Consider the following 11757-nt stretch of genomic DNA (forward strand, 5'->3'; position numbering starts at 1 on the left):
TGTCTCTCTTTGGCTGTATCTTTCCCACACTGGGTGTTACGCAAAAAGAAAAATATGCCCTTTGCGTGGTTCCACTGTTAAAGATAATTATTTCAGTTTTGTGGTAAGAAAATTAATGGTCTGGTCTTGATCAGTTCTTGCCCTGCCTTGATCTTGGTCTTGACCTGGTCTCAACCCCTCAAAGTCTTGGTCTTGACTCCGTCTTGATACACTCTGATCTCGGTCTTGACTACAACACTGCTTGGAGTAACTTCTAGAACATTCCAGTAATATAAATAGTAGTATAAATACAGGGGCCTTAAGCCCACCAGTTCAATTTAGTTCCAGCTGCCTAAGTGGATACATATGATGAGTACGGCTGGGAGATCATAGGAGATTTCAAAATGGTGGCATTCCTGATGGGTCTCCAAGGCAGTTTTACCAAGTTTCCCTGTTATGTTTGCCTTTGGAATAGCAGGGATACCAAGGCGCACTACCACAGACAGGACTGGCCACAGCAACCCAAGTTCTCTGTGGGGAGGAATAGCGTCAAGTGGGAGCCACTGGTGGAACCCCGGAAGGTTCTGATGCCACCACTGCACATCAAATTGGGCTTTATGAATCAATTTGTCTGTGTTTTTGAAAAGGAGTCGGCAGTCTTCAACTACCCTCAAGACTAAGCTGTCTGAGGCAAAGGTCAAAGCCAGTGTCTTCGTCAGACCACAGATGAAAAAGATCCTGGAGTACTCCCGAAGAAACTCACTAATAAGGAGAAAGAAGCTTGGAACTGCTTTGTCGCAGTGGTTCGGGGCTTCCAAGCCTGTTACTTCAGTATAGATGCATGTTAATTTTGATTCATATGTTTTTTTTTTCTGACTATTTAAAAATGAAAAGACACAAATTCACCTGTTTTCTCTTTGAAAATAGGTACATTTCAAAATACCCCTGTCCTGGTCAGAAAAGAAAAATTTTTGGGGAATAATAGCCATTTTCTATACTTTTTAGGTATGAGGAATTACAAAATAACACTTACTACCCAGGAACAGAAATGGTGTTACATACAATGGGGAGAACAAGTATTTGACACACTGCTGATTTTGCAGGTTTTCCTACTTACAAAGCATGTAGAGGTCTGAAATTTTATCATAGGTACACTTCAACTGTGAAAGACGGAATCTAAAACAAAACATTTTAAATAATTAATTTGCATTTTATTGCATGACATAAGTATTCGATCACCTACCAACCAGTAAGAATTCCGGCTCTCACAGACCTGTTAGTTTTTCTTACAGGTCTGTGAGAAGTTTGCCAATGACCATCTGGATTATCCAGAGGAGGAATGGGAGAAGGTCATGTAGTCTGATGAGACAAAAATTTAGCTTTTTGGTCTAAACTCCACTCGCCGTGTTTGGAGGAAGAAGGAGGAGTACAACCCCAAGAACACCATCCCAACCGTGAACCATGTAGGTGGAAACATCATTCTTTGGGGATGCTTTTCTGCAAAGGGTACAGGACGACTGCACCGTATTGAGGTGAGGATGGATGGGGCCATGTATCGCGAGATCTTGGACAACAACCTGCTTTCCTCAGTAAGAGCAGTGAAGATGGGACGTGGCTGGGTCTTACAGCATGACAACGACCGAAAACACACAGCCAGGGCAACTAAGGAGTGACTCCGTAAGAAGCATCTCAAGGACTTGGAGTGGCCTAGCCAATCTTTGGAGGGAGCTGAAAGTCAGAGAAGGTCTGTATGGAGGAGTGGGCCTAATTCCCTGCTGCAGTGTGTGCAAACCTGGTCAAGAACTACAGGAAATGTATGATCTCTGTAATTGCAAACAAAAAAAATCTATACCAAAAAGTTCTGCTTTTCTGATGTATCAAATACTTATGTCATGCAATAAAATGCAAATTAATTACTTAAAAATTATAGAATGTGATTTTCTAGATTTTTGTTTTAGATTCTGTCACTCACAGTTGAAGAGTATCTATGATAAAAATTACAGACTTCTACATGCTTTGTAAGTGGGAAAACCTGCAAAATCGGCAGTGTATCAAATACTTGTTCTCCCCACTGTATGTGATTACAGCTCCATAGATGCTCAAGTATGTATTTACAGAGTGCTGAGTCAGACTTTAGATCCAGTTACATGATCACCATCATGAGGAGGAGCGGTGCTTGGATTGACAAAGGCAGCTGCTTTATGGGCCTCCGCCTGTCAAGAAAGACAGCACAACAACCTTGGCATAGTGACTGGCACCATCTGTGAACCACAAACTGCCTCTGCAGCAAAAACACAAGTCTCTTGATGGCCATTTTAATAACCAAAACAAGATACATTTTCCTAACTGTCAGACTAAGATAACTTCTTTCTGTATCTCTCTTTGCCACAAATGAATACTGATGATATAAAGCACCTTAATATTGCATTCAATTTAATAAAATAAATGCTTGTCAAGGATTTATGTTCAAGTTGCTCTGAATTAAGAGTGTCAGTTAAATGATTGAAAATGTACTTGTGGCATGTGAAGCATAGCAATGGAGTATGTTGTTAAATGTCCTTGATAGAGCACATCTAAGTAAAAACTAAAATGCACCCACCTCTCAAATAACTGTCCTAATGTTCTAATCCATACAATTGTCATATTTTGTCAAATCGATTGAGGACTTAATTTAGATTTTAAGACTACAGTCACTTGTAGGATGGACTGAGTGTGTTTACACTATTCAAGATGATAAGGCACGTTAAAAAGACAGTTAACATGTAATGTTCAAAGGGAAATTGTGAAAAAATTAAAACAAATGCTACATTTCAGAATTTATTCTGTAAATTCTGTTATTAAACACTTTATTGTGAAACCATGTACAGGGAAAGTACTGTATTGGACACATTTCCTGAACACCATACTCATTCAAAGCAAATTTTCCCATGTTAACTTTGTTAAACTTTTCTGCAGTCAAATTTAGAAAGGAAAGCAATTTAAATAATTAAAAAAGGACTGCATAGAACGTCTTCTGAAAATAAGAAAGTTACATATAACAATAAGCTATGTATATTGTAATACATTCCAAATTGACAATATTTAGGCAAAACCCACAAGTTAGAAACCTATTTTCCATTCACATAAAATGCAACGCAGATAATTATTACAGTTAGCAAATTATCAGCTTTTGGATGTACTGAGTACAAGATCACCTAAGGCGTCTTCTTGTGCATATTGTACACAAAATATCTTTCATTTGAATGTGATTGAAATCACAAAATCCTAGCTAGCTTTAGGTTGATATACTCATTCCTTTCAGTGGTTCCCAAACCTCTCCTGGGCCCCCCCCCAGCCATTCCATTTATTAGATGTATCCCAGAGCTAGCACACCTGAATCAACTTATTATATCTTATTAACAAACTCTTATCTGTTGAATCAGGTGAGCTAGCTCTGGGATACATCTTATAGATGGAATGGCTGGGGGGGCCCCAGGAGAGGTTTGGGAACCACTGCTTTAAAAAACAAATACTCATACTTCCAGGTCCAGAGAACAAGATAGTTAAACATTTTTGTAGATGTTATAAATATTGGCAATAGCATATCAAAACTTATTAATAAACTCTAATCAAAAAGGTATCTGATAGGAATACATTTCCTTGCATAATGCACTTAAAATGTAGAAAGAAATTCACAAGTCAATGCTGAAAATAACCTTATCATAATTCTGTCTTGGCTTAAATGTGATTAACATGCATTATGTCTGCATAGACCTGAATTAAAAATGAAATCAGAATTTTCAGTTTAGTGGATTTAGTGGCGAAAAACAAAAAGGAAAATGTAAGAAAGACTAAAGAAGGATGACAAGCTTTTGTGGGTTGCCTCAAATGCCGAAATTGTTAATTAACAGGTATCCAGCCGAGTGTTCCAATAGAGATCAAAGTCTGGCAAGTGTTAGAGGGCAGCCACACCATTTCAACCAAATTAAAATGGAGATAGCCCAATGCAAAACCACATCCCACATCTGATAAATGATGACGGCCCAAAAGGATGCGTGACACACCTGCCAGGAAAGCCCAGATTACCAGTAAGATGCGCAATGGGACAGCAAGCACTAAGTGTGACAAAAGGAATTTTGAAACCATGATAGCCCGGCTTGCATGGGCTGCTGGGAAGGAGTAGATGTCCATTGCTACATAATCAAAGAGGCCAGGTGTCATCTCCCAGGGTCCTTTGCGCTTGACCAGTTTCTGCATACCAGCAACAGTCATCACATCCAGTAGTAGTGCTGAGAAGGAAGTAAAAAAAGATTTATTATATCAAAGAATTATCTGAAACATTTCAAAACCTGGATTATAGACAGAGTTGTGCTAAAAAGTTTGCATACCCTTGGAGAATTGGCAATATATGTACCATTTGTAAAGAACGCATGAGTGAGTAGGCAATCTTATGGGATTCACATTTAACTGTCGGTCATAACAGAATGGCACAATCATGAAACAAAACATGGCAACAAAGAAAATAATTTACTGACCCATGTTCAAAACTCTGCATACCCTTAGTTCTTAATACGGTGTATTGCTCCTTTTAGCATCAATGACAGCGTGCAGTCTTTTGTAATAGTTGTCTATGAGGCCCCAAATTATTGCAGGTGGTATAGCTGCCCATTCATCTTGGCAAAATGCCTCCAGGTCATGCAAAGTCTTTGGTCGTCTTGCATGAACCGCATGTTTGAGATCTCCCCAGAGTGGCTCGATGAAATGAACGTCAGGAGTCTGTGATGGCCACGCCAGAACCTTCAACTTTTTCTGCTGTAACCACTGGGGGGTCAACTTGCCCTTGTGCTTAGTGTCATTGTCGTGCTGGAAAGTCCAAGAGCATCCCATACACAGCTTTCGTGCAGAAGAATGCAAATGGTCTGCCAGTATTTTCTGATAACATGCTGCATTCATTTTGCCATACATTTTCCCATGATTTCCCATGCCTTTAGAGCTCACTCCCTCCCAAAACATCAGTGAGCCATCACCATGCTTCACAGTAGGTATCGTATTCTGTTCACTATAGGCCTTGTTGATCCCTCTCCAAATATGGTTGTGACCATAAAGCTCTATTTTGGTCTCGTCATTCCAATTTACAGTGTGCCAGAAGCTGTGAGGCATGTCAAGATGTTGTCGGGCATATTGTAACCGGGCTTTTTTGTGGCATTGGCGCAGTAAAGGCTTCTTTCTGGCAACTCGACCATGCAGCTCATTTTTGTTCAACTATAGTCGTATTGTGCTCCTTGAAACAATCACACTGTCTTTTTCCAGAGCAGCCTGTAGTTCTCCTGAGGTTACCTGTGGGTTTTTCTTCGTATCTCGAACAATTCTTCTGGCAGATATCTTTTTATATCCTTTTCCATCTTTATAAAGTTCCATTACCTTGTTACACAGGTCTCTTGACAGTTATTTTCTGCCCCCCATAGCTCAGTATCCTGTAGATGTAACTTAATTCACAGTTCTTATTGAAATACTATTGAGCAGTCTTTATGACTGAAGCTCCTGCCATCTGTGCCCCGGTAAATGTTACTTATATCCTTTCATGTTGTCATCTCTATCCAAAATCTAGGTGAAATGGGCCTGCTCAGAATTATTATTCATGTCACAGAGCATGGTAGGATGTTAGTTGCTTAATTGTATGATGAAAAAAAGATTTTATACGCCTGCACTGAATGACCAGATTAAACAAGTATTGGGCCCACCTCTTTGATTATGTAGCAATGGACATCTACTCCTACCCAGAGCATGTTATAGGCCCACCTCTTGGCATCAGAGGGCAAAAATGAATCAGAGCTTACAGTACCATGTGACAAATGTTTCAAGTGTATGGAGAAGATACCTGGCATTTGTTTTTGAAAAAATGCAAAAACAGTGGTTGGTAAAAAAAAACAAAGATCTGTTGTTTTACCTCCTCCTCCCAATAAAACTAGATTATATCACAACCTTCTAATGAATTCAAATGTAACTGAATAAAAACTGAAATGAAACATGCAACAATTTCAAATATTCAGTTCATTCAAGGAATATTCAGTTAATTTAACTAAAGTAATTAGGCCCTAACCTATGGATTTCACGTGACTGGGAATACAGGTCCTGGGAATACTGTGTTTGTCACAGATGCCTTGAAATGTAGGGAGAGATCCCAATTAACAGCACATCTCTACATACATTAGCATTGTTCAGGCTGTTGGTTGTGGCCTGTAGAATGTGGTCCTACTGCTCTTCAAGGGTGGTGCGAAGTTGCTGGAAATGAGAACTGGATTACGCTGTCATACATGTTGATCTAGAGCATCCCAAACATGCTCAATGGGTGAGATCTGGTGAGTATACGGGCCATGAAAGGACTGTGATATTTTCAGCTTCTGGGAATTGTGTACAGATGACCTTTGTCATGGGTCCATGCATTATAACACTGAAACATTAGGCGTTTACAAATAATAGTGCCACAGGATCTTGTCACGATATTTCTTTACATTAAAATTGCCATTGATAAAATGCTATTTTGTTAATTAAGTTTATACCTGCCCATACCAAAACAGTCCACCACATGCGCCCTCATGCTGGAGAGGACCACTTCTCCAGCATGCCAGTGGTCATCGAAAGAGAGCATTTGCTGAATGTCAATGTCAGTTAGTGTTAAATTTATATATTTGTTCAATGTGTTACAATGATAATAATAATACATGATTAACCCCTTTAATTTCACCCTATTTGTCCCCAAATGTTGATAGCCAAATCTTACGTCTTATCGTACCAGCTCTGGATAGGTGAAGATCACAGCAGGCAGTGAAGATCACATTGAGCCATTCTGCTTCTTTACATTCTCCTCTCTTAACCAGGAAGTTAGTGGAATCAGTTTGTGTGAAGTCAAGCTCCCTCCACTAATGACACCATGTTTAGTTTGCAGTCCCCCAACCCTCCAAAGGGAGTCGCTATATAGCATTGAATCAATTCAATTCATTTTAATTATACTTCCCGACATCCTGGGCAAAGCTGAAAAATATTCACCTACCTATCATTCCCCAGGCCACATGCTGGCAAGTGGCACTGTCCAGGCTCAAACTGGTGCAGTGCTTTAGCCTGTCAAATTCAAAGACAGCCCATGTACTAAAATTGTGATTGGTTTCTTGTGGAAGCAAACAAAAATGTTCTGACTGAGGAGGACACATCACAAACAACATTTCTAGACACATCTGTCAGAGTAATTGAATAGGCTATAACCAAGGGAAGAAAAATGCACTGTGAACAGCCTATTAATACCCTCAAGTTGTGAGAATCAAAAAAAAAATGTAGACAGTCAAAAAGAATCTATAAAGTTGTTCCTAATGCTTGAATTATTCAACCATATAAATGTGATGTTAGATTAAAGTAAATCGACTAAAAAATAACTTACCAAGAAGCAAATTGACTAGGACTTCTTGTCCTGCCATCGTGTTGCTTCTGGTGAGACATATTATTGTGCCAACAATCCAAGGGATGCCATGACCAGTGATCGCAAGCAGGTTTACCATGGCTCGGATGCTACCCCATGAGGAGTGTGAGTGAGCGCAAACCCCAAGCCTTTTAGACATGCAAATATCAATCGCCAAAAGAGAGTTAATGGCAATGCCCTTAAAGGATGGGTTGAGCTGTATGCAGTCCTCCTCAGGAAGTTTAACAGATTCTTTGCGATCATCGGATATATTTTCAAACGGCTCCGGCTGTGTATTTTGAGGTTGCTGCGGTAGGGTTTGTTGGCGTTTCAGCGAACCAGGCCGCCGTGCAGTCCCCCGCACTTCGTTGATATTTCTGAGAGGCTGGTTCAGAGACATAAACTCCGGTCTGTTGACTGGGTCATTTCGATCTCTCATCCTGGATCTGGTCTGAATTACAGGCATTTTGACTCCAAAATCAAATCAGCCAAAACTGCTAATTCCTCCGATAGTTCACGGGTTTTCTACCGATATGGTGGTAATAGTTATCTGCAGTGATATCAAGTATTGCTCTGAGGCTCCCAACTCCGTGCCAGATCATTTATAAATAGAACTAATGCTCTGCTTCTGTTGCTGTATGCCAGCACATGGCTCCTTGATTTATGTTGTTTGTATTTCTTGTAACCTATAGGCTTACTATACAAGATACATGTGTAACCTGAGCTGATCGATCACAGTAAATTATGAAACATTTGGGTCAACATCAACATAAAATGAATGACACAATATTTTATCCTACACACCACAGCACAATGCAGCAGCCCGTGCAGCTAAGCAATTAGAGCAAGTATTTAAAAATGCTGTAGTACTACAAAAATCTGAGTTTGGCTACACACATTATTCAGACATAAATTATTAAAATTCCCACACTCTCCAATATGACTTCTTTACAATTAGGCACACTCAAGTACCAGTTTTGCCTTTTTAATATGAAGGCCTACATTAATATGGAGGGAAACATTTACACTCTTGTCATCATCCAGCAATTAGTTATACCCACTGACCTCTACATTCATGTGTTGAAGATGCACAGTGGATATAAAAGATAAATCATATCAGGACATTTTCCACCTTTAATGTGAACTATAATGTCCAAAATTCTATTGAAAAACAAACTGAAACCTTCGAGGGGGAAAAATGAAAAATAAAAAACTCACAATAACCTGGTTGCATAAATGTGCACTCCCTTAAACTAATACTTTGTTGAAGCACCATTTGATTTTATTACAGCACTTAGTCTTTTAGGGGTGTGTATACTTTTTATCTCCACTGTACATGTGTAAGTAATGAGCAATGATGATATGGGAAATCAAAATGGGTGTTTTAAGTTAGCATTAACTTATGAGTTGCATTATATGGCAAACTTTACAAAGTTACTCGGAAGGTTGATTTTAATTTTGCATGAACAACAGTGATTCGTTGAGAGGTCAAGATATGTTATTACATGTAAAAAAAAGTTTGTACAAGCATTAACGCGCAAATGTTTTCTACTCATTGTTAGAATTTTTTAACAGGTAACCATGCTTACAAACTAGTATTTATGAGTTTGTGAAAACATGTTAGTTTGTGTGTGTGCGGATGCTGGGACTTCCGGGTAAGATGTGTTGCATTCTTGTAATGACTTGAAGCAATTTGTGAATCAGATTTTTTATTGCTGTATATGGTCTTATATTATGTTTGTTAAATGTTGTTTGAAGAGATTAAAGGCGATATGATGACAATAGCCAAGCGTTTATATGTATGCGGATCAGTTTGTCGTTAATAGATCAAATTAAATGATGTGTGATGAACTGAGAGCATCAATGTGCTTGTCAAACGTATACAAATAATTCAATTCTATCCATATTGCAATTTTAAGCAATGTAACTGGTGTAGTTCTAAAGTGAAGAATGATGACGTATGAAAAAGTTAAGAGGTATAACCTTTTGGAGGGGCCCCAACTGTGTTATTAATAAAAAAGAAGACAGCTGTTGTTCCAGCACAGTCTAGGCCATTTACATAGTAAGTACACGTTATTTTATTTGAAATAATTGATTTGCATTTCGCTAATAATAATACATTACATTTTTATAGCGCTTTTCAAAGACCCTAAGACGCTTTACAATACATCATCTCATCTTCATCTCATCTTCATCCGCTTATCCGGTATCGGGTCGCGGGGACAGCAGCTCCAGCAGCTCCAGCAGGGGACCCCAAACTTCCCTTTCCCGAGCCACATTTGCCAGCTCTGACTGGGGGATCCTGAGGCGTTCCCAGGCCAGTGTCGAAATATAATCTCTCCACCTAGTCCTGGGCCTACCCCGAGGTCTCCTCCCAGCTGGACGTGCCTGGAACACCTCCCTTAGGAGACGTCCTGGGGGCATCCTTACCAGATGCCCGAACCACCTCAACTGGCTCCTTTCGATGCAAAGGAGCAGTGGCTCTACTCCGAGTTCCTCACGGATGGCTGAGCTTCTCACCCTATCCCTAAGGGAAATTTCCCCTGAGAAGTTTTTACTTGTACAAATCACAAACATTTTCCACAAACCTCAGGATCATTGTCAGAAGACATTCTCAAACAGCTCAATCCAATGGCTTGAATATGTGGCCTCTGCTAAGAATATATAAATACAGCACGCCCTGAAAGGGTTGAAATGAAAATCGGTGCCTACTATATTGATGGATATGCTGAACGCAATGGAGTGTGCACAGTCTACACATATTTAGGGTGTTTCTGGTCACGGTCACTCAAAGTGTCATTGTTCAACAACAACCAACCCGGTGACAAAGATTCAGTACGGCTTGATGCACCAACAACGGCTGACAAAGATTGAGGCTTTAAAAGAACAACACAATGTACATGTTCAATGCATATGGGATTGTGAGTGGAATCAGCTTAAAAACTGTTGAAGTCTAACACTTCCCCGAGTTGGTTTGTTGGAAAGGAGAATAAAACACCGGGAGTCAGGGCAATTACCGTAATTATATGTCCATTTATTACAGAAGCTTCTGGAGACACGTGTCGCCGCACAATGTCTAAGGATCAACGTTCAAAACATCATTTTTATACTTCTACTACGCCCAAAAGATAGAGTCGTTAAATTCACAGAACAAGTATGCTATTGGTCCAGTTCCAATTCTATTCCTTATAAGGATAAACGCAAACATCTTCTTGTCTCCTCCTGGTATCTGTCTGGCCTGTCAGACTATGTGTGTGTGTGTCTCTAACCTGTGTCCTGTTTCTCACAAAACAGACATACTAAATCTTTCTCTCCCCGGCAACTGCTTAAACAGGGTTTCCTATTCTCCTACTTGCTCCTTCAGTTTCAGTTCATATTACAGACATTTAATATTTTGTTTCATTGGTTACAACAGCTTATAACAGTTCACTAACTTATATAATCAATACATCTACATTGGTTACAACAGCTTACAACAGTTTACTAACTCATACAATCACTACATCTACAAAACCTATACACAGATATCAACGCTTTTTTGAAGACCTTTGATTCTCCAGAGCGCCTTGACCCTCGGAATACTCTTTTTGGTGGATGTACCAACGCAAATAATTTTTACGGCTCAAGAAGGGGAGACTATTAAGTATAACTATGTCCATAGTCTTTACCCATTCTGCAACAAGACAAAGACTTATCTGATTGGGCATCTAAACATAATCTTTCAGGTTTTCAAACCACTATAAACCTACTTTGGTATTATTCTGTCCCTGATGCAAGTAAGTTGCACTTCAACAGATAGTTAAACAGGATGAGGGTTGAAGAAAAAGTCGAAACCAAAGAAGTTATTTTTCGGTGTTTTACTTTGAAATCTTCAGTCCCTCAACGTAATTATGTGAAACTACAATACAAACAGAAAATGTAAATTAAGGATTAAGTATGAATAAAGGAAAATTATAAGAAGGAACACAATCTAGTGTGAATATATGAAATAGAGATAACAATCTTCTTTGAAAATGTACAGCAAATGTTTTCTTAAATCCTATGAAATACTCCTTTTTTTAGCATATATGATTTTAAATAAACAAACTTACAGACGATGGCCTCTTTGGCATGAAATTACAGAATAATATATCTTTTATCAGAGAGACATCTGCTGCTGCATCACTGCTGTTGTGAAGTGAAAACTAAGATGACCACCACGACCTCTAACCTAAGTCACAAGATGCTTCTTAACAAATCAAATAAAACCTAAATTAAGTCAGAACAGGTATTGTTAGGGCTACAGTGTGTCCGCCGAAAGGCCTTTATCACCCACGTTTTACCGCACAAGGCCGGCGGTAAGCTATTCT

The 11757-nt window shown here is 39.3% G+C and overlaps 1 protein-coding gene across 2 annotated transcripts; it reads right to left on the bottom strand.

The window, feature by feature from the left end:
• Positions 1–2801: 2801 nt before the first annotated feature.
• Positions 2802–7993, bottom strand: plpp7a (phospholipid phosphatase 7a (inactive)). Of its 2 annotated transcripts, XR_001198123.3 has the most exons (3): positions 7391–7479; positions 7010–7077; positions 4161–4247 (listed from the first exon to the last, which is right to left on the bottom strand). XR_001198123.3 is itself a non-coding variant. In XM_010869372.3 (2 exons), the coding sequence occupies exons 1-2, from the start codon at positions 7872–7874 to the stop codon at positions 3859–3861; spliced, it is 873 nt and encodes a 290-aa protein (XP_010867674.2). In that variant the 5' UTR covers positions 7875–7993; the 3' UTR covers positions 2802–3858. The 2 variants fall into 2 exon arrangements, 1 of the variants encoding a protein (XP_010867674.2); XM_010869372.3 differs by lacking the exon at positions 7010–7077 and having other exon boundaries at positions 2802–4247; positions 7391–7993.
• Between the last annotated feature and the right edge of the window lie 3764 nt (positions 7994–11757).

Source organism: Esox lucius, chromosome 13 (assembly GCF_011004845.1).
Source record: "Esox lucius isolate fEsoLuc1 chromosome 13, fEsoLuc1.pri, whole genome shotgun sequence".
NCBI classification, from domain to species: domain Eukaryota; kingdom Metazoa; phylum Chordata; class Actinopteri; order Esociformes; family Esocidae; genus Esox; species Esox lucius.

Coding starts and splice junctions, on each gene's coding strand:
- plpp7a (XM_010869372.3), bottom strand. CDS start 7,874: ATGCCTGTAATTCAGACCAGATCCAGGATGAGAGATCGAAATGACCCA. Junction 4,248..7,390: donor CCTAGTCAATTTGCTTCTTG/GTAAGTTATTTT, acceptor CTTCCTTCTCAG/CACTACTACTGGATGTGATG.